The following is a 27,444-nucleotide window of genomic DNA, read 5'->3' as shown; positions in this document are numbered from 1 at the left end:
AATAAGAAATAAATTTAAAGTTAATAAATTATTTTTATATATATTTTTAAATTTATTTCTCTTTATTATATAAAGATTAAATAAATTTAAAATGGATAGATTTCTTAATAATTTTAATTATATTTATTTTTTATTTTTTCGTATTTTCTACTATGAAATCAAGTCACAAAATATGTTTGATTGGAGATTTTAAATATTTGAATTTAATATTTAACAAGTTACGAAATAAAAGGCAAGCGAAGATTCAGGAATTACAAGTTCACCCTCTTTCATGCCCCCTTCAGCTGCTCCAAATCGGTCTTCCACCACCAAAACCAGGGAACGCTGAGTTCCACCGGAAGCTCGCCGGCACGACAAACCCCTCCCCTCCGGTTCTGTCAGGCCCCTCGCAGTGACCCCTAAAACGACGTCTTTCATTTCTCGGAATCAGCCTTCGGCATCTCTCCCCATCTCCACCAGGCTTCTACCTAATTTTCGAGACCGTCCCTCCGCCGCCGCCGCTATCGCATTCGAAATACTAGACGAAGCATTAGATTTCGAAATTAATTCACTATTCAACGAACGAAGCTTCGAATTGTACTGGGTTGATTTTGTTTTGTTATATTCATCCGAAAATGGGGAGCGAGAGCAATTTAAAGGTTTGGGTATCCGATAAATTGATGTCCTTACTGGGATATTCTCAGCCCACCCTGGTTCAATACGTAGTTGGATTGGGTGAGTTCACTAATTTTATTTTATTTTATTTTTTTTTTTGGGTGACTCTGGTGTAATTCAGCTACGAAAGAATTGTTACATTAGATATTGTACTATTATGAGCAATTGGATGTGTGAAAATGTTGTTTTCTTTGCAGCCAAGCAAGCTTCATCTCCTGCTGATGTTGTGGGGAAGCTTGTGGAATTCGGGTTGTCTGCTTCCAGTGAAACGCGTTCTTTTGCGGAAGAGATCTTCTCAAAAGTACCCCATAAAGCTTCCGGGTTGAATGTGAGCTCTGTTTCGTGAATCATTTTTTGGGTTTTTTGCCCTTCTGGTTTGGCCTGTATCGGAATATTTGTATTATTTTGCTGTGGATTGTTGTTGTACAGGTTTATCAGAAACAAGAAAGGGAAGCAGCGATGCTCGTGAGGAAGCAGAAGACCTATGCAATTTTGGACGCTGATGACAGTGATGAGGATGGTGGTGGCATTGTTGACAATCGATCTTCCACTGCTGCCCCAGCAGCTTCTCAGTCTGAAAAAGCAGATACCCATAAGAAGCGGTTCAGGAAGAAGACTGAAAATGTAGAAGATGATGCAGATGATGAGGTATAGTGTTCATATCCCAATTGCTAAAACTTGGTTTCTGTTTCTGATGATCAACACTTCTTATAATTACTGGTTGGTTTTGTTCTGGCTGATCACATTGTTGCAGGTGATTGCGCGGGCAGAAGAAAGTAGGCAAGTTAAAAGACGGACTTCTCAGGATGAAGATGATGACTCGGAGGTATATGTTCAGAAATCAGGTGTTTGTTTGCTTTATAGTAATGCCTTAAATGTGAAATGATGGATTATGCTACCACCCTTATGAATTCTGTTTCAGTGGGTTTTATTCAAGCCTTCAGCCTGAGCTGTCCTAGTTTTTCTGCCCAATAAAAGTAGTACACTTATGATATTCCTTAGTTTCGTTAATTAGCTTATTATATGCCTCATCATGGTTCATAAAATCTATACGGTTTCCCCCCTCCTGCTGTTTCTAGTCTCAAAACTTTAGATGTTGATTGTATTTCTCTGGGAATGCAGTTGGAAGAAGAAAGTTTGCGTGACCGAAGAGAGAGGGAGCAATTAGAGCAGAATATAAGACAACGGGATGCAGCAGGGACACGAAAGGTAAGGTTTTACATGAAAATGCCTTTGGTTACTTCAATTTTGTGCTGGTAGTTTTGCGTAGGTCGACTGTAAGAGGAACCATCAATTAGGATACCTGGGAACTTATTTTTGTCATAAGTTTATCGAGTTAGTCCAAATCATTGTGCCATCTGCAATTCTTTATACCTAAAATCATTTCTCTATCTACATGTATGAAAGTGTATATTAGCAAGGCTGGAATTTCCTAATTCAAAGAAAGTTAGTGCAAAACAATCCAGAACTTTGGATTTAATTGGACAGGATTGGTGGTAGGTCTGGCAGGTCAAACAAGTCAGTCTATTTTGTCCAAATCATATGGTGTGTGGAGGGGCCAAAACTTTCAAGTAGGGGATGGTTCTGAATAGTTGGACAAGTTCTCTAGAGATATGCCTCCTGAGTCCTGACCTGAATTTCTGACATGCATGCATATCTGAAACCAACTAAGCACAAACCAAATTTGGCGCAGTTTGTCGAAATTACATTATACTTTTAACTAATACTACAATTATTTGCATACTTATATTTTGTAAATAGTACACATCAGTATCCATGTGCCTATATGCATCATACTTTGTTTTTCAGCAGCAGAAATTAAGTTAAACATTTTTACTGTTGTTACAACAGATGTTACTTTGAAATGGACTTCTCATATGTTCCATCTTTTTATTTAGATGTTTTTTCTTGAATCCATTCACACACAGTGGTTGATATCCATGCTGATGATAATTTCCTTTTTTTTTTAAATTTCTTTTTGATAGTTAACAGAGCAAAAGTTATCGCGGAAGGAGGAAGGTACAAGAATTTGGGAATCATACCTATACTTACTTAAACATATATAAATCCACATATTTATGTACATCACTCCAATTTGATGTGTTTTATGGTATAACAGAAGAAGCAATCCGGAGATCTAATGCTATGGAGGAAGATGACATTTCAGCTTTAAGGTTTGTCATTGTAATTCCTAGTCCAGTTTATCCTCTGGTTATGCTGATGATGATTATTGGAAGGTGGTTCTGATGCGAGGAACATTTACCTAAGCCCTATTCAGATTGACTTATTGCAATACAGAAGCTCTTTTTAAACTTATTAGGATATTCTAGATGTGTTTGTTTTTAGCAGAAGAGCTCTTGGCTAAAAAAAAGAGGCTTAATGCGGAAGCAAGGGCAATGTTGTTTTTTATGGAAGCCCTTTTTTGGCTTATGTAGGATGCTGTTTCATAAAAAATTGAAACTTTTATGATTCCAAAATCTTCCTGTTAAAATTATCACTGTGGTTTCAGCTTCAGCTAATGGAAGAAGGCAAAAGCAAGATGCAATCCCAAACAAGGCCTCATTGATGAATATATCTCAGTATAGTCACCTTTTATAATCTGAGCTTGAGCTTTCTACCTAAACCATAGTGCGTGTAGGATCATTGGGACAATTCCAAAATTACTTTAAGGATACTGCAATTAAGCTTATGTCATATATGTATGATCTGACAAAGGGTCTGGTCGGACATAAGAAGCTTGATACTGCTCTCTCGTTTAGGTCTGTAATAATGTTGATGTTGTGTCATCAGACAGTTGTACTTCCTTTCCATTAGAATGTGCAATATCCACTTGATTTCCCCATGTTTGCTCTTCATCGCCTGATTTGTTAAAGTCAAAGAAGCCTATGCTAAAATTACATTTATTCACTCCAAACTTTTTCCATCAGCTGTCAAATTAAATGAACATAACACTAATACAAGAATATTTGGATGTTTTTCATGCATCTTTAATCTTCATAATTTTTCTTCCATCAAAAAAAAAAAAAAAAAAAATCTTCATAATTTATCTATTATGCATATGCTAATCTTTATTTTCTTGCTTTGTTTCAGAAAAGTTTCAAGACAAGAATATTTAAAGAAAAGGGAGCAAAAGAAACTGGAGGAGCTTAGGTATGATGAAAGGACTCTACAATTTTCTATTACTTCTTTAGATTTTAGTCACTTAATCATTTGATAATATTGTATACTTGACCTGCATATCTGGTATTGCTCATTATTTCTTTTCTCCTTCGTCTTATGATTTCTATTAATGCATTGTTTATTTCAGAGATGATATAGAAGATGAACAATATCTTTTTGATGGCGTAAAGTTGACTGAAGCAGAACAGCGTGAACTAAGGTAATTAGATGATGCATGCTTGGGTAAATCTCTCTCTCTCTCTCTCTAACCTGGATTTCAAAATGATCAAGTATATGTTTAGCAAGGCATGTAATTTTCTTTTGAAGTATTGCTGTCATTAATGTTATTAGTCATTTATTTAGTGATCAAGGCATGCATTGATGTTTTTCAAAGCTAAGTAGTAGAACAAGCTTGATAAATTTAGATCTAGGTTGAAATAAATGGTGGAGACTTCATGAACGAGCCAGGATTGGAGAAGAGTTAGAGCCAAGGTTTGGAGTGTGTAGACTAAAGGGTGGAGAAGTTAGAGCCAAGGTGGCAACATGTGGGAAATTTGGGGATTGGGTACTAAAGTAGTTATGGTAACTTTATGGTAGGTCTATATTAATGAGTTAATGAGTTATAATTCACAAAGTAGGTCTATATTATCTTCATGTTTATTGTATTCGATAAGTTAATTTAAAAAATAAAGTGGCTAAGGTAAAATATGAAGCAATAAATAGAACAAGCTTTCTCTGATAAAAAAACAGAACAAGCTTTCTAGTAATTATGAACATGACATTAATATCAAATTTCCATCATATAAAATTGTGATTATTCTAATTTTTTATCCTTCTCAAGTTTTTTTATGTTCTATAGGTATACCAAATTAATTGACCAAGGGGTTGTTTGTTTTTTTACTTGCTTTTAGATGTAAGACATTTTTAGAGTTGCTTGTTTTTAAACTTATCACCTTTGTAAGACAACTTTCTTTTAATGGAAGGAGTGATTTTTTTTTCTTTTGTCTTAATGGAAAAAAAATCACTTTTTCTCCAATTCTCTTTTTTTTTTTTTTTTTCAAGAAAATTTGGATCTAAAATTTTCTTGTGAATTGATTATTCAAAACCAAAACAACCATACAAACATGGAACTAATCTGAAGGAAATTTGCCAAATTTCAAAACTATGAAACCAAAATTCGACTACATATAGCCCTTATTTTTGCCTCACAATTGGTCCAATTCTTAACGAAATCATATTCCATAAGTTTATGTAGATTCCTCATTTAGAAATGAAAATAAGTGACAATAAAAAAAAAATTATAAAATTTGGGATAGAAATAATCTATTATAAATTTTAAAATCCAACTTCTTACCATACAAAAAAACCAAAATAAACTAACAATCATCAATTCCAATGAAATTTTTTTAATTAGAACTTCAAAACATAATTCACACTTGTCTAAACATCCAATGGAATCAACAATTTTTATTAATTTTGAAAAAAACAAAAAGCTAGGATATGATACTCCTTCCCACATTAAAAATCCAAAAATTAATGAATTAGTCTCAACAATGGAACACGTATTTCAATTATAAATCCATAAATTTGAAGATATACCCTATAAAAACAAGTGCTAGTGTAAGTTTTTTTTTTGATATTTTTTTGTAATCAAGAAAAATTATAAATCCTACTTATTATCCAATTACCAATTTCTTACTAAATATATAATTAATTTTGCTTATAAATTTTGATATTTTGAAATATGTTAAATTATTATTATTCTTTTTTTCAAATGATTAGTTTCAAATTAATATAATAAGAAATAAAATAATTAATTTATAAATGTTTTATGTAAAAATAAATAGATTTAAATGACTTGCTTAGAATACTTTCAATCTTGTGAAGGACACCTTTGGGCATTTCAAAAGCTGAAGACCAGCAAGCAGCTGAAATTAACAATAGACACTAATAAAAAAACAAATAGTTCGAACACTTAATTACATTCAGGTCTGTTTAGATTTAAGGTGAATTCATATTTCAAACAAAAAAACAAATACCACCTTAGAAATTGCTATATTAATGACTAGAGGTGCAATGATTTACTTCATGGGTGAGGTCTCTTGTTCAGCCCAGTTGTGCCAGGGAAAAGAATAGAAGAAGCATCTAACTCCTTCAGCTCAGTGTAAAGTAGCTGAGTTTAAAAAAAAAAATTATTTATTAAACTCAAAAAACCTGAAAACCCACCCAACATTGATTACATTGAAACACATTGTTGATGCTTATGTGATCAACAATAGTCTCAGACACATTGATTACTGGTACAGTGGTACCTATGTTGTGTCTTATCCAATTCTGGTATTTTTTTCTTCTTATTTTGAATGGCCCATGTATATAGTGTATTGTTTTCTTTTTTCTTACATACAAACTCTATTTCTTGGGACATAATTTAGGCTTGTTTTACATCATCCTTAGAAGTGGCTGCAAAACAGAAAAGACAGGGTATGGTGTCTTGAGTTAATTTCTTTCTTGATTTTCTTAGAACTTAGCCTCTTGGCTGTACTAGTGCTCATTCATAAAATTTAAGTTTGAGCTATGGCATCTTGAAGATAAAAAATTTAATCATTTTGAGGCCCTTTCATGTAAAGAATAGATTAATCTATTCTCTAAATCTGAAAAGATATTCTTTGGTCTATGATAAGTTTGTCATGTATTTTTATATTTTGGCAGATACAAAAGGGAAATATACGATCTTGTGAAGAAGAGGTCAGAAGAAACTGATGATATAAATGAGGTAAGTTGTAACAGACAATAATACTTTCTTTCAAGGCATGTGGTCATGTCCCTTTATTCATCCTTAATTTTGATCAGTTATTATTGTAATATCAGAAGCCTTTTTGTTTAGGTTGGAAGATAATTGCTAGTTCATGTGTTTGCAATCCAATTACTTCATATAGTTAAAATTGATAAGTTATTGTTATCAAGCACCTTTATTTTTATTTTTATTAGAAACAAAAATGTTTTTATTAACAGAGTAAAACTGAGAAGGATGGGAAATCCTTCTCCAATTACAAACCTAATCAAAACAAAGGAAAATAAAAAAGAACCAAAAGACATCAAAACATCTCAATATTACTATTTTGACACTTTGGACCATATATTGAAATCCAATCGGTCGAATGAAGTTCAGAGGAATGACCTTGCAAGCTGTAGTAGTAGATGCCCAAAATAATGAATAAAAATAGACTAGGTCCCATAACGTTTTGGTTATTCTCTACTTGTCCTCAAAGATCCTTGCATTTCTTTGCCGCCATACTATTCAAATCAAAGTAAGAATAGTGATTTGCCATAGGATTTTGTCCTAATTTGTGCTTCCTGACCCCCTAAAAGAAATGGTCAACATGTCACATACACTTCTAGGAGGAATCTAAACCAAGTTTCCCAGTCTTAAAAGCTTATGCCATAACTCCATGGTCATTGGATAGTGTAAAAAATGGTGATCCATCGATTCTCCACTGCCCATACATAGTGTAACAATCTAGACTAAGGGTTTTGGAAGGTCTTCTCACTTGAAGTATGTCATTGGTATTGCCCTTCTTGTTGGCCACTAACCAAGCAAAAGCCTAGACCTTTGATGGGGCTTTTGATTTCCAAATGAAATAAGTAGGAAAGAAGAGAATTGAAGTTGATTGGTTTGATTAGGTTAAGAAAAAAGATTTGACTGAAAATAAGCTGGAAGATGAAAAGGACCGAGCTCTCACATTTGAGGGTGATGGTAATAGGTTAACGCTATTGAGAATGGACATGAGTCTTTCAAGATCCTCTACCTCCGAGTCAGTGAGATTTCACTAAAAGTTAAAATTCCAAGTGAAAGGGGGAAAAAGTTTAAGGGTGGATGAAATAGGAGAATTTCGAATTGATGAAACTTTGTGAAGACTTGGAAATTGCAAAGCCAAATAGATGAAATGGGAGAATTTCGAATCGGTGAAACTCTATAAAGACTCAGAAATTGCAAAACCAAAGGTTTATTCCCTCTCAACAAGTCTTTGCAAAAACATATTTTTTTTTTCCCATTTCCCACTAAAAATCGAGTATGATTAGAGAAATTATGGAAGACCAGAGAAATGGCCTTCCAAGGGCAATGATGTGACCAACTAACTAAAATGTTTGCATCCTAATTGTTTGGATGCATTACATAGATGTTCAAGATAACTTTGTACCAAAGAGTAGTGTACTCCCTAGGAAACCTCCACAACCACTTCCCTAAAAGGGCCCTATTTCTCAAAAAAATGCTCCCGAACCCCAACCTTCCTTCTTTCTTAGGCTTGCACACTTGGATCCAGCTGATGAAATGATCTCTCTTTCCCTTCCTAAACCATGACCAAAGAAAATCTCTTTGCCTTTTCTCAATCTTTTTTGCCATTGAGTATGAAATTTTGTACGACAAGAGGAAATAAAAATGCACCCAAGTGTGTATCTTCTAAGAAAATAACAAAGCCAAGTTTGTAAATTTAATAATTTAGATAACATTTGGATACACTTTCAATTTATTTTATTTTATTTTATAAATAAAAACTCTTATAGAAAATATAAGAACTCTTATACAAAAAGCAAAATTTTACCTTGTATTTTTAAAACTCTTTTCAAAAATTTGAGGAAGTGAATTTTTTTTTACTTCTTTAGATTTTCAAAGGTGTTTTCAAGTACACAAGATATCTACCTACTTTTTATATAAGAATTCCTATGTTTTATGTAAGACTTTCTATTTTTAAAAACAAAAATAAGAAATGTATTCAAACATGCACTTAATGGTAGGATTCCAAGAAAAAGGGGGAAAAAATCAGATCCATATTACATCATGTTCTTATCTTTTTGTCTTCTAACAATTCAAATAGGTGTTATGATAAAATTTCTTTTTTGGTGGAGATGATCTATCTATCCATCTATTTGTCTATATGCATGTATGTATATAATGCCTACCAAAAAGGGGTGTGCTATAAATAGGAAGTATACAAGATGTGCAGAGGCCAACAAGAAGAAAGAGAACATGATACACCTAACTAAACTGCCCCAAACTATTTACAGACTCTGGTAAAGTTAGAAACTTCTATTGCCCCACTAGACCACAGAAAGATATGCACACAAACTCAACGCAACCCCCCGCCATTCCCTAAAATATCTTATCTGGTATTTTGTATTTATGTATGTAATGCCAACAAAGGGGGTGTGATCCAAGTCAAGTACGTAGGAAGTATACAAGATGTGTAAAGGCCTGGTGAAAAAAAAGAGAACTGGATATGCCTAACTAAATTACAGGCTATAGTAAAGGGAAGTTAGAAACTTCTATTGCTCCACTAGACCACAGAAAAGGCATGCCTTGGGCACCCATTTCTTATATGGTATTTTAGGAAGAGTCACTACTCTTAGTTAAAGATATTACCTTTTGGTCAACTCCTTGTTTTCCCGTTTCCCCAAGGAAAGTTTTTTCTTATCAGATTGATACAAGCTTAAAATAATCTTGAATGGTCATCTGGTTATAGGCTCTACTTGCACTTGTGGTCTATCACTCCTTCCATCTCTATGAGAACCCTTTCTTTCTTATCTAAATGTTCTCTAATGGAAGGACTCTATGAATAAATACAGTCATCTGGAAAATTTAACAAAATAAAGCAATCTTTCAATTTCAAATCCAAGGATTAGAGGTTCCAGAAGTTGGAGGACAAAAATTGCTTCAGTTCCAAAGCATGCATTTTTTATGATTATATTTTTTTTGCATCATATGATATCTAATTTTTTATTTTTTTATTTTCAATGCAGTTCATGTTCTAGGGATTTAGTTGTCCTGTTCAATATGGTAGTTTTGTTGTGACCAAATTAGGTTTTGTAGTAGTTTCTATTAATTTTCTTTTTATTATAAATGAGAGAATTATAATTTGTGAGTGGAATATCTAAAGTCTGTCTTATGCTTTATGTTGTGTCACTGTGTGAATATATCCAAGGAAGTTTATGGAGTTAATCGCGAAAAGCTCTTTCCCAATGGGGCCTATTCCATAGAAACCCATTTCCATAATTTTTAGGAACCCTCTCTGGATAGTTGACAGAGACTCATTTTGTGCCCACCAACATCAATATTATTGACGCTCCCGGTAGGACTTTCGCAAGACGCTCCTTGTGGGTCTCTTCCCGCTCGGAGCCCTAGGCCCCTTGCCGCGGCGACGGGTCCTTCGCAAGGCTTTGCTCTTAGCGTGTCTTGTCCGGCGGCCCCTTTGCATGGCGTTGATCCCTACGCGCCTCTTCCAACGGCTCCGATGGCGATCGCGAAGCCTCTTGCCGACTTCGCTCTCCTAGACGAAGTCCTCAGATTCCAAAAATGTACGCTTCCTCCGTCTCGTTCTTCTTGGGGGGAAGGGCCATCTTTTTCTTCTATTCCTTCTTGGGTGCCGCTTTCTTCTTCTTTGGGCAAAGGTCGTGGAGGGCCATCTCTGTGCTTAAAAAGTTGGGGTGATTCCCCTGAGAGGGAAGCGGGTGTGCTGGAAGCAAGGGCCGACATCATAAAGGGGCCTCTCTCCATGGTTCTGCAAGATGGATCAGAGGTGGTTTTCCCTGAGAATGCCTCATCTGAAGAGGAGAAACCATCCGACAAAGAACTCTCCAATTTCAAAGACTTCAGCAGATATTTGGGAATGCCGGTTGAGGGGTACGAAGATAAAATAGTTCTGTTGTTAAAGAAGTTGAAGAAGATGACTGGTGGGGGGACACTATGTAAAAAAAGGAAAAAGAAAGTGGTATCCGCATCGCGCTCTGAAAGGGAACTGAAGAGGTTGGACTGTTCGGTTAGCTATGGAGAGCCTGTGAACAGAAGGAGTGGCAGGAGCAAATGGGAATTGATCCTTGTAGATTGATGAAGATTAAAATTCTCGCTTGGAATGTTAGAGGGCTCAACGACAAGGAGAAAAGACGGATGATCAATTTAGTAGTTAGAGCCCAGAAGGCAGATTTAGTTTGTTGTTTAGAAACAAAGGTATCGGAGATGTCGTTAAAGTTGGTTAAGAGCTTAGGCGCTAGAAGGTTCACGGATTGGGGGGTAGTTGATGCTGGGGGTGCCTCAGGAGGCATCCTGATTTTTTGGGACAATAGGGTTCTAGAACTCTTAGAGCTGGAGCGGGGTGTTTACTCCATTTCAGGCTGCTTTAGGAATGTGGAAGATGGATTTATTTGGGTATTCACTGGTGTCTATGGACCAGTCCTTTCGAGGGCAAAAGAGGAGTTTTGGGAAGAACTGGGCGCTATCAAAGGCCTGTGGGATGAGCCTTGGTGTGTTGGGGGGGATTTCAATTCCATTAGATTTCCAAGGGAAATGAGGTATGGTCACAATCTGACTGTAGGGATGAAAATGTTCTCTGAGGTGATCGAAGAATTGAATCTAAAGGATCTACCCTCTCCCGGTGGTCAATTCACCTGGTTTGGTAGTCTTAATTCGCAAGCTGCTTCTAGATTGGATCGCTTTCTGATCACCAATGAGTGGGAAGATCACTTCTCGGGTGTCTTTCAAAGTACTCTTCCCAGAATAGCCTCCGATCATTGTCCCATTCTCTTGGAGGGCGGGGGGATTAAAAAAGGCAAGACTTCTTTCCGCTTTGAGAATATGTGGCTTCTGTTGGATGGGTTCAAAGAGTTGGTTTGCGCGTGGTGGATAGGTTACTCGATTGTAGGATCTACTAGTCATTGTCTTGCTGAAAAACTGAAAGCCCTTAAAAGGGACCTAAGAAGATGGAACAAGGAAGTTTTTGGTAATGTTTCTGCTAAAAAATCCGAGGCTCTTTCTCGAATTCAGTTCTGGGATTCAAAGGAGAGTTTTAATCCCCTGTCCTTTGAGGAAGCAGAGGCTCGTTTGGGGGATTTGGAGGAGTATAAGAAGTGTGTTTTAATGGAAGAAACCTTCTGGAGGCAAAAATCCAGGGAGACATGGCTAAAGGAGGGGGATAAGAACACCAAATTCTTTCATAAGATGGCCAATGCCAAGGTGAGAAAGAACTTCTTATCCAAGGTGAACATTAATGGAAACTCCCTTACTAGTGCGGAAGATATCAAGGATGGGGTGTGTAGGGCTTATAGGACTTTGTTAGTGGAAACCGAGGATTGGAGACTGAGAATGGGGAATCTTCAGTTTCGTGTTTTGGGGTCAGAAAGGGCCAGAAGCTTAGAGGAGCCTTTTTCAGAAAAAAAAAAGTTTTCAAAGCCCTCTGCAGCCTCTCTGGAGATAAAGCGCCAGGTCTGGATGGGTTCACCATGGCCTTCTGGCAATTCTCCTGGGATTTTACCAAAGTTGAGATTTTGGCCTTTTTTGACGAGTTTTTCCGCCTTGGCACTTTCCAGAGGAGCTTAAATTCCACTTTTCTCGTCTTAATTCCAAAAAGGGGGGGGGGGGGGGGGTGCGGAAGAGCTGAAAGACTTCAGACCAATAAGCTTGGTTGGGAGCCTTTACAAATTACTCGCCAAAGTCTTGGCTAATAGGCTGAAACAAGCTGTTGGGGAGGTGGTTTCAGAGTACCAGCATGCATTCATTTAGAATAGGCAGATTTTGGATGCCGCTCTCATTGCAAACGAGGCAGTAGACTCCAGGCTGAAGGTTAACATCCCTAGACTCCTCCTGAAACTAGACTTTGAGAAGGTGTTTGATCATGTCAACTAGGATTGCCTTGTTTCAGTTATGTCCAAGATGGGGTTTGGGCAGAAGTGGATAAATTGGATCAGTTGGTGCATTTCCACAATCAACTTCTCAATTTTAATTAACGGGACCCTTTCAGACTTTTTTTGCAGCTTTAGGGGCTTGAGACAAGGGGATCCTTTATCCCCTTATCTCTTCTTATTAGTCATGGAAGTTCTCAGCCAGCTGCTCTTCAGAGCCAGAAGTGGGGGCTACATTGAGGGGTTTAAGGTGGGAAACACTAACGGAATAGAAAGGGATCTGCTCCATCTCCTGTTTGCTGACGACACCCTTTTATTCTGCAAGGCCAACAGTGGGCAACTGTGTTACTTGAGTTGGGTGTTCTTATGGTTTGAGGCGATCTCGGGGTTAAAAGTGAATAGGGATAAAAGTGAGGCGATCCCTGTAGGAAGGGTTGACTATCTGGAGAATATCGTCTCGGTTTTGGGTTGTAGAATTGGGAAACTTCCCTCCTCTTATTTGGGACTTCCCTTGGGTGCTCCTTTCAAATCTCCAAGGGTGTGGAACGTAGTGGAGGAGAGATTCAGAAAGCGCTTGTCCTTGTGGAAGAGACAATATCTTTCCAAAGGGGGAAGACTTACCTTGATAAAAAACACCCTTTCAAGCCTCCCTACCTAATGTCTCTCCTTGTTATTCCGCGAAAGGTGTGTGCAAGACTTGAAAAGATCCAAAGAGACTTCTTGTGGGGCGGTGGCGCTTTAGAGAAGAAGCCGTACTTGGTGAATTGAAGTGCGGTTTGTACTGATATGAGACAAGGAGGCTTGGGTATTCGCAGTCTTGTGGCCTTAAACAAAGCCCTGCTTAGGAAATGGAACTGGAAATTTGCTATAGAAAGAAATTCTTTGTGGAAACAAGTAATTATAGACAAATATGGGGAGGAAGAGGGAGGTTGGTGTTCAAAAGAAGTGAGTGGTGCCTATGGTGTGGGATTGTGGAAAGCCATCAGAAAAGATTGGGAAATCGTTAGCTCAAGATCCCGCTTTATAGTGGGGAATGGGAGGAAGGTCAAATTTTGGAAGGATTTGTGGTGTGAGGACCAAGCTTTGAAGGATGCCTTCCCTAACTTATTTAGATTGGCGGTCAATAAGGATCAATGGGTATGTGATGCTTGGGAAGAGGAAGGAGAGGTGGGAAACTGGAATCCTTTGTTCCCAAGAAGCTTTAATGATTGGGAAATGGAAGAGGTGGAGGGCTTGCTCCAAAAAATACACCCTCTGGTTTTGCATAGTGATGTGGAGGATGCTTTAAGCTGGAAGATTAGTAAGAATGGCTCCTTCTCTGTTAGATCTCTCTACCGATCCCTCACATCTACCTCTAGTGAACCTTTTCCTTGGAGCATCATTTGGAGATCTTGGGCACCCATGAGAGTTAGTTTTTTTGCTTGGGAAGTCTCTTGGAACAGAATTTTGACCACTGATTAGCTTAAAAGAAGGGGTTGGATTCTACCAAATAGATGTTACTTGTGTAAAATGGAAGAGGAAACTAGCGACCACTTACTCATTTTCTGCAAGAAGGCTATAATGTTATGGAGCTTGCTTTTCTCCCTTTTTGATGTGCAGTGGGTCCTGCACTCCTCAATCAAAAGGAATTTGATAGCTTGGCATGGTGCTTCTGTGAGTAAGGGAAAGGAAAAAGCTTGGAGGGCTGCTCCCCTTTGTTTAATGTGGATATTATGGAGGGAGAGAAATGAAAGAGTGTTCAATGACAATGAACGTACCGACCAAGCTCTAAAACTCTCTTTTTTGTACACTTTTGTGAATTGGGGTAGGGTATATTTAGAGACTCATTCTTTGTCCTTGTTTGACTTTGTAGAATGGCTTTTGTCTAGATAGAAGAAAGGTTTTTCTTTTTGGCCTAGCTCCTTGGGCGTTGCTTGTATACTTCGTGTGTACTCTTTTCACCTTTCTAGGCTTTTCTAATACATCCTCTTATTTGCCTATAAAAAAAAACATCAATAATATTGACATGTAATGTTTTCCTATAGGAAATGAAAAAGGTTATTGAAACATGTTCCCATTGTTTCCTTAGCATTTAACAAATGCCCCTTCAAATTTTAGGTTCCTCCTGTGTTTTCAATTGCTCTTGTACTTGTCTTAGCACAGTTCTGTATCAGGGCCATTTATGCCATTTCCACATTCTTTTTCCTTCTATAGCTCCATTTACCATTTTAATACCAGTTCTGCTTCCAAAACTGTTAAAGCATGGAATTTAGGCTTGGCAGTTCTCTTTCAGTTATGTTATTCTACAAATGTTGGTCTAGATCGCTTGTTATGCCTTTTTCAATTTCATTTTGGCAGGAAATATTATGCTTCACCATTAAGGTTATATTAAATCCCACAAGAACTCTGGTGAAGGCTGAAGGAGAGAACCTCAAAAATTAGGGGGAAAGAAAAAATAATCCCTCAGGAATATAATGTTAAGTTGAGTAATGAAAGTGAAGGAGTCCATGAATAGGTTACTCTCATCTATTGTTGGTTAGTTCTTGAAGATTTCAAAGGATTGAACTTTTCCAATACCTGAAATCTTTTCTTTTTATCCAATTAATATGTGGTCTTATATTCTGATAGGGAACCAAAATTTTATTTGAAGGAAAAGATTAATACAAAGGAAGGATGAGGAATTCTTCCAAAGGAACCAGAAAAGGTAAATATCCAAAAAATAATTGCAAAGCAAATTTAACAAGGCCGCAACTCAAAAATCCATATGAAAACATCCAAGGACCTGGATCCCCTCTTAGCTAGCCCTTTGGCCTTGATTGACCAATCTAGGCTTCCAAATAAAAGCAACTGCCAGGCTTAAGATAAAGTAAAAGTCTCTTTCAACTAATGATCATGGTACCAAGGGCCTTTTCTCTTGGGAGTGGCTCATGACATCACAATAAAAGAATTCTTTCCAATGAGGAGATTCTTAAACCGTATGGCCCTTTCCAAACCTTCCCACAGGAGTAAAATTTCTCCTTGACGGCGAAATCAGTATCGGCTGGCTTAGAATAGAATAGGATCTTATTTCTCCCATAGGTGTCAGATGGTTCCCCTCATGCCCATCTGTCTTAGGTTTTCAACCGAGCAGGCCACTGATATTCAGCTTTTGGCTACCTCTTCAAGGAGGAGGGTTTGGTTGGTGGTGGTGATAATCAGTAGCACATAAAAATTCTTTTCCCTTTTCTAGAGAGCTTAGGTTCAAAGGAAACCCACCAAACTCCTTTTTTGTTTTTTTGTTTTTTTTGTCTTTGTCAGATACTAAGCTCATTGAAGACCAAAGCCCTTGGAGAAGTCAGGGAATGAATCCTATAACATTTGTTATCATTTGTGCTACATCTATCATAAAAAGATCTTCAAATTCCTATCTAAGACCAAATCACTCAAAGTGTGGCTATGATGGCACATGTATGAACACTCTTCTTCTCCTTATCCTCCAAAACCATCTAAGGAATAGTCAGCCTATGTGAGATTTAATTTGGAATCACCCAATGGCTCTCTACTAAAGAGTGTCTTTTCAAAAGAACATAAGAGAAGGGCCACTGTAAGGATACATGATCTGTTTTCTCCATATTAGCCCAGCACAAAATACACCTTTCTGGTCAAGAGGCTATGTATGATCTCCTGATTTGAAGTATGTGATTGTTATTGACCTTTTTCACAGCGTCTAACCAAGCAATAGATTTGGGGCTGAAGTAAGATGAATAAACCTTGTCCACAGGGCAGAAAAAATGCAATTTCATTGGGTTGAGGTTTTTTTTTGGGGGGGCAATCAAGGTTGTAGAAACAACAGGAATTAGAGAACATATAAAGATTGGGGCTAGGAGCTTTCCACACCATCGTTTTATAAAGATGGATCAAACAAGCAAACAATCCTTTTTAAAGATGGAAGGAGACAGGAGATCGTTTCAAAATACTGAAAAAGTGGATCAAGCAATAAAAAATTCTTTATGTATAATTTGTTGGAGTGGGTTAGAGTGTACGTAGGAGATTTCTCATTGTTGATGATAAGACTTTATTGATTGGTTGAGCTCTACGTAGGGAGAGGGAGTTGTTTTTTGTTTCTCTCTCTGCTTTGTTTGGTCTTCTGGTATGCTCCATGAATGCTTTTACACACCCTTTTGTTGAGCGCTTTTAATATATTTGATATTTGCTTATAAAAAATAAAATCATGTTGTAAAGATTCGTCACGAATTGAATTATAATCAAATTGCTTTGGGTCGTTTACCAATGTCAGTAATTGACGATTACACAATTCGAACAATTTTGAATTCACCTCAAATAACAAGTGAATAAACGCATTGATTCAAGAACAATTATCAATTATTAAGACTCAGTTTTGATCTAAAGTAATAATAAAGTAATGAGGTTTCTTTCTTTTTGCTTGGTCAATAACTACAAATCCCAACTATTTATTTGTTGGTGAGAATCATGGCTTAATTTGGATTGAAAATCTATTTATATATCCGGAATTATTTCGAAATATATAGGTTTTGAACTACTCTTTCAGATAAAGAATGAAATTAGCAAAAGAAAGTTTGGATGGGTGATCCTTGTTCAGGTCTTCCCAGAATCTAGTTTTCAGTTCCTCTCCAACAATGAAATTTATGAGATAAAAGAAATCTTGATAATATTGGAAAATTGTTTTACGCAGGCAATGTGAAAGAATCTATTGCCATTTGTATTATTCCATCTGTTATCTTGTAAACCATACTTTGAGTGACAGAGCATTTTGTTTATCACCATTAGTATTATCCTATCTGTTATCTTGTAAACTGTGCTTCTGGTAACAGAGCACTGAAATGAATTTGCTCCTTAGTAAGTCTCCACAGCTTAAAAAGGGTCATGTTTTTTGGAGTAACACCACTTAAAACCAGTTGGTCTCTCTTTAGAATGGTAGGCCCCTTCCACCTACTTAAATACTGTCTGCCTGCCTTCTGAGCCTTTACCAAAGGACATTCCACTGAATTTCCTTAATTCTAGCTGCTACACTAATCTTGATCCTCAAAATGGACTGGAAGTGGGTCAGAATGAGCACAATACAAGATTGGATCAAGGTTATTCAACCTTCTAATAGAAGCAAGGTTTTCTTTCAACCATCAAGCCTCTTAGAGACCCTTTTGTTAATAATGACACAAAGCACAGAGGTCTAGGATTATCACCAAGAGAGAGAGAGACATCCAGACATTTCAAAGGCCTCTTACCCAGATAAAGCTATCCAAGCAATATCCTCCTCGTGAACAGTGATACCCAACAAGGAGCTCTTATATAATCTCATAGCTGGAAATCATCGCAAAGGCTGTAAGGATAAGCTTTAGGTTGGAGACTTTTCTTCTGAAGTGGAAGAGGAAGATAGTGTCAGTGTGTAATCAGCAAAATGGGGATGATGAACCTGGTTCACTCTTTTCTAGCTTCAATATTGACTAAATCTTCAACCCAACAATCCATCCCATTGAGAATGTCCACAGTCTGTGCAGAGAAGAGGGGACAGGGTCTCATTGCCTTTGATCCCTAGAACTATTAAATCAACCTTTTGCATCCCCCATTAATGAGAACTGAAAAGATGATCCAGGAAAGAAACCCCTAATCCTCTTTTCCCATCTGATGGTAAGACCTTTCAGATACATAATGTGATTGAGGAGTCCAAGACATTGTGATCGTAGGCAGCCATCAAAAAAAAAAAAAAAAAGGACATTGTGATCGTAGGCTTTTTCAAAATCTACTTGACAGACCAGTTCTTTCTTAGAGAGACATCTGGCTTCTACAATCTCATTGATAATAAAGGATTGCGTCAACTATCTGTCTTCATTTCAAAGTGACCTGGTTGAGGTGCAACTATTCTATGTCAGAGAATCACTCTGATTCTTCTCAAGAGAACTTTAGCAATAGCATATACAAACTTGTCACCAAAACAATCAGCTGAAATTCCTTAACCAAATTATGTCCATCTTTTTTTAGGAACTAAGGTAATGAACAGAGAATTAGATCTGCGGCCAATCATTAGAGTAAAATCCCTTAAAAACTTTTAGTAAGTCTTCCTTATTAATATTCTGAGAGTTTTGATAGAAAGACATTATAAAACAATGTAGCCCAAGTGCTTTCTCTTTTATTCCTTCAAAGACTCCAATCTAATCTCATTTGCCTAAGAGGTCCGTCTAGCCTACAAGCAGTTTCCTCTGAGATAACGAGGCCTGCAAAGTTTTTCAGTTTTTCATAGTGGATCTCTCATCATTACCAGCATAATGAGGTCAGAAAATTAAGAACAAGTATTTTTCTTTTTCATCAGGAAACAATTTCTAGAGTGCCAAACAGAGCATATGGAAAAAAAGAAAAAAAAAAAAAGAAGATGTTATTGACTTGGAATTCATGCAACTCATTTTCGTGTTTGCTTCTCATTTTTGCTCCATGTTGTTTATTCATCATCTATTATACTCTTACTATATTTGTTTTGGAATGCAGTATAGAATGCCTGATGCTTATGATCAGGAAGGGGGTGTAAATCAGGAGAAGAGATTTTCTGTGGCTTTGCAGCGTTATAGGTCAGTTGATTTGAAGAAGTGTATAAGATGATGTCAATTGACACAAATAACTTGCACACAATCAGCAGTCACATGCACAAAGTACGCCTATCATAGATAACTTGGGAAACCTATTAGGCATGTCCAAAGTTTGACTTTTATCTTCTGGAAACATATTTGGCTTTGTACTATGAGAATCTTACTTACTTTCTGGTCTTTCTAGGGACTCAAGTGCAAATGATAAGATGAATCCATTTGCAGAACAAGAGGCATGGGAGGAGCATCAAATTGGTAGTTGTTAATAGCTTGGAATCTGTTACTTTGTGTTGTTAGAATGGACCTTGTCATTTTTCAGCATTCTAATTATGAAGTAATTGTCTTACAGGAAAGGCAACCTTAAAATTTGGTTCAAAAGATAAAAACCAAAAGTCAGATGACTATCAGTAAGTTTATGACCTCACTGCTTGTTTTTTGATTCATTTTCTGTTACTTACCTGAAGTACTGTTTAAATTAAATATATAAATTTAAGATCACCCCAGTTTGCATTTCCTTACTAGTTAAATAAAATACTTGCAGTACTGTTGTAGATTTCTTGGTCTATACATGAGTACACAGTTTAATATCTTATCCTAAAATCTTTTCATGTGTAGGTTTGTATTTGAGGACCAGATTGAATTCATCAAGGCATCTGTGATGGATGGTGACAAGGTATGCTTGATTGCTATTCATCATAAAATGATTCTCTGGTTTTCAGTGTGAACTTCTCTTCTGAAATCATCTCTTTTTATATGCAGTTTGAAGATGGTTTATTTGCTGAGTCTCATGATGATTCTGTCGCAAAATCAGAATTAGAGAAACTTCAGGTGTGCGTTTTAAAGCTCCCCCTTTTTTTCGCTTTCATCTTTATAACAGGTTTATTTTATTTTCTTTTAGAATCATGTTTTTAGAATTAATGTGCCTCTGGAGAAAAGCATGTGGGATGCATGGGTGACAAATAGTACAGATGAGAGACAGTTAATATATGAAGAGGATAGAATTCTTAAACAGTGACTAACTAGAACAGAATAAATAGATGGTAGCAACAGTATACTTGTTATTGTTTTTGGATGTGCTTGTCAGTGATGCTCTATTTTGGAATTAGATGTTGGGGAAGGTAGAAGAGTCAAGATGTATTCAGTATATTTATCATGGCTCATATAGTTGGTGGGGTTTTGAAAATTCACCATTATCTTTTCTGATAATTTTCATCTTTCTGCATCAACATTAAGAAAAAAACAGAAAAATCAGATTTACCTGAATACTTAAGGCATAACGATGGAAGAAAACCGCTGGAGTTCTTGAAAAATTTGGGCAATTAAATTTCGTTTTAACCTTTGAATTATATTAAATTCTCTGGAATTTACCTTAACTATCAGATGCTATTTTGTTCATTCAGGAAGATAGAAAAATGTTGCCTATCTATCCATATCGAGATGAATTGCTCAAAGCAGTAGATGATCATCAGGTATTTTAAATTTCTGGAGTTTTTATTTTTATTTATTTTTATTTTTTTATTTTCTCACGTTGACGAGGAATAAAGTTCTTCACATGTGCTGATGATTTTTCCTGCTCCATGCCTAAAACTTGTTGTAGATTTCTCTATTGATTCCGTTAAATGTTATTCTTGAGTTATAACTCTTACTGTTGATTTTTTAGATTCTTGTTATTGTTGGGGAGACTGGTTCTGGGAAAACCACACAGATACCTCAATATCTTCATGAATCTGGGTACACAAAGCGTGGAAAGGTATAAACTGTCACTTGTGATATGCTTCCTCTAAATAGATTGTGATGAAAATATAAGGTGTTTTTCTTTCTTTCTTTCTTTATTTTTAGAAGCAAAGTATATGAATAGGTGTTTAACAAAAAGGGTGCAACCAAGTATACATGACATATGCTAAGCTTCAAAGGATGATAACAGAAAAACAACATGCAATGCAAAATCTGACCTTTTCTAGACAATTGATAAAATCTAGCAAGCAACTGGCAATTGAATTCAAAGAGACTCTACGGCAAGAAAACAAAGTTTTTAAGAATACATTTTACTTTTATCATCAGTGAGCATGGCCCCCATTTTGTTCTGTTGATACCTTGTGATCAATCTGGAGTTATAGTTGCTGTATTTTACTTATGTAACAGGTTGGATGTACCCAGCCACGGCGAGTTGCTGCTATGAGTGTTGCAGCTCGAGTTTCTCAGGAAATGGGCGTTAAACTTGGGCATGAGGTATGAGTTTCATATCTTATGCATTCCATCACTATTGTAGAAGGTCACTTTTTTTGTTGCAACTTTCTTACCAATTAATTTTATTTATTGATTAAACTATTGAGCATTGGAAATATGCATATTCTGATTTCTGAATGAGGTATGTGCATTTTGCATTTGATCCTATGAATAAAAGGAATATGCATATTTGAATTGTGATGTATGCACTGTTGCTACGAGTTAGCTGTGCTAGTCATGGCAGAGATACATGTGGCTGGTGGTCTGACCCTTAGGATTCCTGCTACTTGGTCTTATTGATTAAATGGCTAACCCTATTGGGAGTATAATTTGAAATTTTTGGAATCATATTTTTTGCTTAAATGAATCACTTATTTTTTTTCTTGTTAGTTTTATTGAATGTAATAAAATGTGCTTGTATAATCTGGTTTCTTTGGCATTTAATAATTAATAGTCTTCAATCCTTCAGTGCGGAATACTGAACAGTGATCAATAGCATCTTCTTTAACAGGTTGGCTATTCTATCCGTTTTGAAGATTGCACGTCAGAAAAGACGGTTCTGAAATATATGACTGATGGAATGTTATTGAGAGAATTCCTTGGTGAACCAGATCTGGCAAGCTACAGGTGAGCTGTTTTATAGTGACGTTAGTGGTTTTGTTGGATGAGTTACTCTGTTGCTCATTATTTCTGCAAAATAATTTCAGCGTGGTGATGGTGGATGAGGCCCATGAAAGAACGCTCTCAACTGATATTCTATTTGGATTAGTAAAGGCAAGCAGAGACTCTTTCAACTTGCTCAATTACTTATTAAGAAAATACAAAGGCTTTATCCGGTGCACCTTTGTCATTGTATGAATTACAAGTGGCATTCCTACAGTTCATGAAAGTTCAATTGGGTTACATTCCTTTGGATGATTAAAGCTATGGTAATTGACCCATGAAATAACTCTAGTATGGATATTTGCAGTAATGCCATTTTTTGGTTTTGATCCTGAGATCACTTTGGTGTGAGACCTAGTAAACCACTGAGTCAACCCCTCTTCATTGCTAGTGGAAGCCCTTTCTTTAAGGTGCACTGATGGATGCCTTTGCCTTTATGGACTAAGATTGGCTTTGATCATCCTTTTTATTAATCATCATCTGACTTTTGAATGCTCCTGTGTGACAGGATATTGCTCGTTTTAGACCCGATCTTAAGTTGCTTATTTCAAGTGCGACTCTTGATGCAGAAAAGTTCAGTGATTATTTTGATTCTGCTCCAATTTTTAAAATTCCTGGGAGGCGGTATCCTGTTGAAATACATTATACTAAAGCACCAGAGGCAGATTACTTAGATGCAGCCATTGTCACTGCACTTCAAATTCATGTGACACAACCACCTGGTGATATTTTGGTGTTCCTCACTGGTCAAGAGGAAATTGAAACAGCTGAGGAAATCATGAAGCACAGGACAAGGGGTTTAGGGACAAAGATTGCAGAGCTGATAATCTGCCCTATATATGCAAACCTGCCAACTGAGCTGCAGGCTAATATATTTGAACCCACTCCTGAAGGAGCACGTAAGGTTGTCCTGGCCACAAACATTGCAGAAACGTCATTGACAATCGATGGGATCAAGTATGTCATTGATCCAGGATTCTGTAAGATGAAATCTTATAATCCACGGACTGGCATGGAGTCATTACTAGTAAATCCCATCTCTAAAGCATCAGCCATGCAAAGGGCTGGTCGATCTGGACGAACTGGTCCTGGAAAGTGCTTCCGGTTGTATACTGCCTACAACTATTACAATGACTTGGAAGATAATACTGTGCCAGAAATACAAAGAACTAACCTTGCAAATGTTGTGCTCTCTCTCAAGAGCCTTGGTATCCATGATTTGCTTAATTTTGATTTTATGGACCCACCACCAGCTGAAGCTTTATTGAAAGCCCTAGAATTGCTCTATGCTCTAAGTGCCTTAAACAGACTTGGGGAGTTGACGAAGGTGGGGAGAAGGATGGCAGAATTCCCCCTTGATCCTATGCTCTCCAAGATGATAGTGGCAGCTGACAACTACAAGTGCTCAGATGAGATCATATCAATTGCTGCTATGCTTTCAGTGGGTAATTCAATCTTCTATCGCCCAAAGGACAAACAAGTCCATGCTGACAATGCAAGGATGAATTTTCACACTGGCAATGTTGGGGACCATATTGCATTGTTAAAGGTTGGTTGCTTAATTATTATGCTTTGTTAAATTCTAGCTTACCGCCTTTTATTTCTTACCTTATTGCTTTCCAAGTAGAGTGTCTTCCTAAACATGATAGGCATGCTTATTAATCTAAACTGCCTGATTTTTCTGCCCAGGCGATGTTTCTGCTTTATAAATCTGAACCATCCGACCACTAAAATTTTAGGGGTGGAGAGATGGTAATTTTCATTTTATTTAAGTCATAATTAGCTTTTTAGATTGCATTTTCAGTAGTAACCCTATGGGAGTCATTAGTTTGTTGGTATATGCTTGTTCCACTTTAGGATCTGAGTATGAGTTACTTGTGCTACTTAAACTCATGCTTCAACAAAGTGACTGACCTCGTTAACTATTTCTTTTTTAGGTCTACAGTTCTTGGAAGGAAACTAACTACTCAACTCAGTGGTGCTATGAAAATTATATTCAGGTACAGTTTCTGATGTTTCCCAATGCCTTACTGTTTTTTCTTTCTTGATTATGTGCACATTTTTCAGGAGCATGTTTAGTGGCTGAGCATATGCTGTTGGAGATTCCTTGTTTTCAAAACCCAATCCTCACTCCATACTTCTAGGCCTTGATGTGGTTAATGCCAGACTGAATAAACCTAACCCTGGATTGTGGTTTGGTTAAATTTTATGATTGATTAACTGAACCTGTTGCTTAATAGAAGGACTTGAATTTAGGTAGGCTGATCTGACTGAACAAACTTCCATTGAACCCAAGTAGTGGATAAGGCAATATGAATAATGACCATGGCACTGAGGTGGAATTTTTCAGGTTCTATCTGTAAGCTAAAAAGTTGTTAATGCTTTACAATGTTGTTAAACACTGATCTTTGTAATGAAGTTGACCTTTTGTAGCTTTGTTATTTTGCAGTTACAGTATCAACTTTGAATTCTTGCCCCTGTTTTCAAGCATTATACTGTTCCATAGTTTGTTAAGCAGTCCTCGGTTTTCAATAATTATTGTTTGTGATTTATTCTTTTCAGGTCAGGAGTATGAAACGTGCCAGAGATGTGAGAGACCAGTTGGAGGGGCTCTTGGAGAGGGTTGAAATTGAACTTGCATCCAACCCCAATGATTTAGATGCAATAAAGAAGTCTATAACAGCTGGTAGATTTATGACTATTCTGAGTTTGTTTTGACTTGCAAGTGGGATTTTTCTTTTTCTGTTCATTGCTATAATTAATTCTATATTTTTTTTCAGGTTTTTTTCCACACTCTGCAAGACTGCAGAAGAATGGATCTTATCGAACAGTTAAACACCCCCAGACTGTTCACATTCACCCAAGCTCGGGTTTAGCACAGGTAAGCTGATGATGATTTAAGTGTAGAGTTTGTACCCCATGAAATATTATGCATACTGTAGTTGGTAACTGGAATGGCTTGGACACCATTATCGAGGAATTTTTAACTCTGAAGTCAACATATTATGGCCTTGCTGGATTAATGAACCAACATGTTTCCACTAGGTTGATGAAACACTACAACCTTCCTGAATTTATTGAGGCAAGGAACCCTGATCTCACAAAAAAGATATTAACCAAAATAAAGTGACTGAGCTATGTGTTTTTTCTGCACATGTTCTGATTACAAAAGAAAGAAAAAGAATTTTACATATTTTTTGGTTAGGTTATTCTCATTGTTGAATCTTGTAGGGGATGCGACAAGACTGTCTTAGAAAATAAACTATTCAAAATTTTTCCAACCATTGTTTCTCTAAAAGCATTAAAAATTGAGGTCGATATACTTTTAAAACTAGTTTTATTGCAGTATTTTCATGTGTTGCCCCTGTTATGTACTGTTGGGTAGACTTTTAGTCTAGTTCATTCAAGTGGTTTGTCATGCCATCTCAGGCAATGAATATCATGCTAACAAATGACTGCCCTGTTTATCTCCTTGTTACATCCATTTCAAGGGATTTTGATTTCCTAATGCAACTGGGGCAGTATATAAGCATCATCCATGTTTATCATTTGCATGAAAATTCTTAATCTAAAATCCTGGTATTAGGGGACTGAAATTATTTTCTCACTTTTTCTGGCTTGGTTTGTTATGTCACTTGAAGACAGGTGACATGTCTTAGTCTAGATATTGAAGACAATCAACACAAAATTTATCCTTTAATTGTAAAAGAAATAGTCACACATAAAATTTAAATGCCATAAAAGCAAAGAAGAGCATGTCAATATAACATTGGAATATTTAGGACCTGTGTAAATTGGAGCATTGTGAAAGCTATCCTTATTTTAAAAATTTTTGTTTTCCCTCTTCAGGTGCTTCCAAGGTGGGTGATATACCATGAATTGGTTCTTACAACCAAGGAGTACATGAGACAGGTGAGTTTTCCCACCTTAATTTCCCTTGCACTTGGGCTGTGCTTGGCATGTGATTGTGATTATATCTAAATGCAAGTTTAATTGCAGGTTACTGAACTAAAGCCAGAGTGGCTGGTGGAGATAGCTCCTCACTTCTACCAACTGAAAGATGTTGAAGACCGTATGCTCTCTCTCTCTCTCTCTCACACACACACACACACACTCACACTCTATTATGAGTGTGTACGTGCGGACACATTTTCTAGTCTTCTTTGCCTTACATGGAAAAGTAGTTTTCTTTGCTTTTGTGCTTACATGACTGATATTGTCAAGGGCCATTGATCAAATAAATCAACCTTTACATATCCGGATGATAGTGGTCATGGTGTTTGAATTTGTGATTCTATCATGGTTTCATGGAGAATAACATGGAAGGATTTTATTTCAAAAGAATGTACAGAATTCCATGAAAAATATCTTTTTTAAAAGCAACAACTCACATGTGTATGAAGGAAATAGAACTTTTACAGCAGTTTTCCGTGCATGGAAAGAAGGCAAATTGAAAGTAAACTAGAAAATAACTTCCAATGCATAATGACTTTAGGAGCTGATGCTAAAATGCCGAACCTCGTTTTTTCTTTGTTAAAAGGAGCAAACCGCTCTTCTCCTATTGTAAGCTGTGGTTGTTGGTTTTGAAACCATTCTCTTTTCAACCTAATATGCTGGTCTGTGTGGTTCCTCCCCCCCCCCCCCCAGTAATTTTAATTTTGTTCTCTTATTATTATTTACTTTGAAAGTTGAGTGAGCTGAAACATTTAAATAAATCATCATATAGATTATATGCATAAGTTTTCCTCTAGTATCTAGGCATATAAGATGTTTATCCTGGGAATCGCTTTGCTGTTGTCAATGGATTGTGCTGATAGTTCTCAACTTGTTGGTATGGTGACATCCAAACCTCATTGATTTTGATATTAAAATTGCAAAGCTCTTTTTAATGTTTAGTGATGTACAACAAAGAACATCAATTTATATCTTATGCCTATGGTTTTATTTTCCAAATTTCACTTGGTTATGTGAATTACTAAGATGTATCTATGTCACAGCTGGATCAAAGAAAATGCCTCGAACTGAAGGACGTGCTGTGAAGGACTGACAATGGCATTGAAGAATTAGAAAGGGTGGTAGATTAAAGAAAATGCCTCTAGGAGGACATGCAATGAGGGACTGACAATAGCAACAGGATGAAGGAAAATGTCTTTGAGGTTGCAACGAAAAAACTAATGACTGGTGCTACTGTGAATACAGTTTTGTAAAATCTGATACTGGAAGTTTTTTTAACAAGCAACAAATTCTCATTGATCACATTCACTAATCTTACCTCTTCAAGCAGGAAGGGGGCGCTTCATCAAACCTTGTACATTATTTTGACGGTGAGTATTGATTTATTGTCCCAATTTTTGGTTCTTTTTTTTTTTTTTTTGGCAGATTTGGACTGAGGATGGATAAAGACATGTATATTACTTTTATCTTTATACAAAAACAGACAAATGAAGAGAAAAAGGATTGTCAGTTTCTTGCCAATCCTTGAGTATGTATGTTTTAAGTATCA

General features: G+C 36.6%; 1 protein-coding gene across 3 annotated transcripts; it reads left to right on the top strand.

Moving 5' to 3' along the window:
• The first annotated feature begins 270 nt into the window (after positions 1-270).
• Positions 271-27,444, top strand: LOC117905172 (pre-mRNA-splicing factor ATP-dependent RNA helicase DEAH1). 3 transcript variants are annotated; one of them, XR_004649664.1, is made up of 28 exons: positions 271-714; positions 852-982; positions 1,084-1,302; positions 1,409-1,480; positions 1,777-1,863; positions 2,640-2,673; positions 2,774-2,828; positions 3,745-3,804; positions 3,962-4,033; positions 6,523-6,586; positions 18,958-19,037; positions 19,240-19,307; positions 19,402-19,459; positions 19,668-19,725; positions 19,812-19,880; positions 20,453-20,521; positions 20,713-20,802; positions 21,195-21,281; positions 21,790-21,905; positions 21,986-22,052; positions 22,450-23,490; positions 23,879-23,941; positions 24,504-24,627; positions 24,722-24,822; positions 25,791-25,853; positions 25,941-26,013; positions 26,939-27,097; positions 27,226-27,444. XR_004649664.1 is itself a non-coding variant. In XM_034818099.1 (27 exons), exons 1-27 carry the CDS (start codon positions 615-617, stop codon positions 26,986-26,988), a joined length of 3,171 nt encoding a protein of 1,056 aa, XP_034673990.1. In that variant the 5' UTR covers positions 271-614; the 3' UTR covers positions 26,989-27,441. The 3 variants fall into 3 exon arrangements, 2 of the variants coding, with proteins under 2 accessions (XP_034673990.1, XP_034673991.1); XM_034818099.1 differs by having other exon boundaries at positions 26,939-27,441; XM_034818100.1 differs by lacking the exons at positions 25,941-26,013; positions 26,939-27,097; positions 27,226-27,444 and having other exon boundaries at positions 24,504-24,629; positions 24,723-24,822.

Source organism: Vitis riparia, chromosome 17 (assembly GCF_004353265.1).
Source record: "Vitis riparia cultivar Riparia Gloire de Montpellier isolate 1030 chromosome 17, EGFV_Vit.rip_1.0, whole genome shotgun sequence".
In the NCBI taxonomy this organism is placed as follows: Eukaryota; Viridiplantae; Streptophyta; class Magnoliopsida; order Vitales; family Vitaceae; genus Vitis; species Vitis riparia.
Note: the sequence above shows the minus strand (reverse complement) of the source record. Positions and strands in the feature narration are given on the sequence as shown.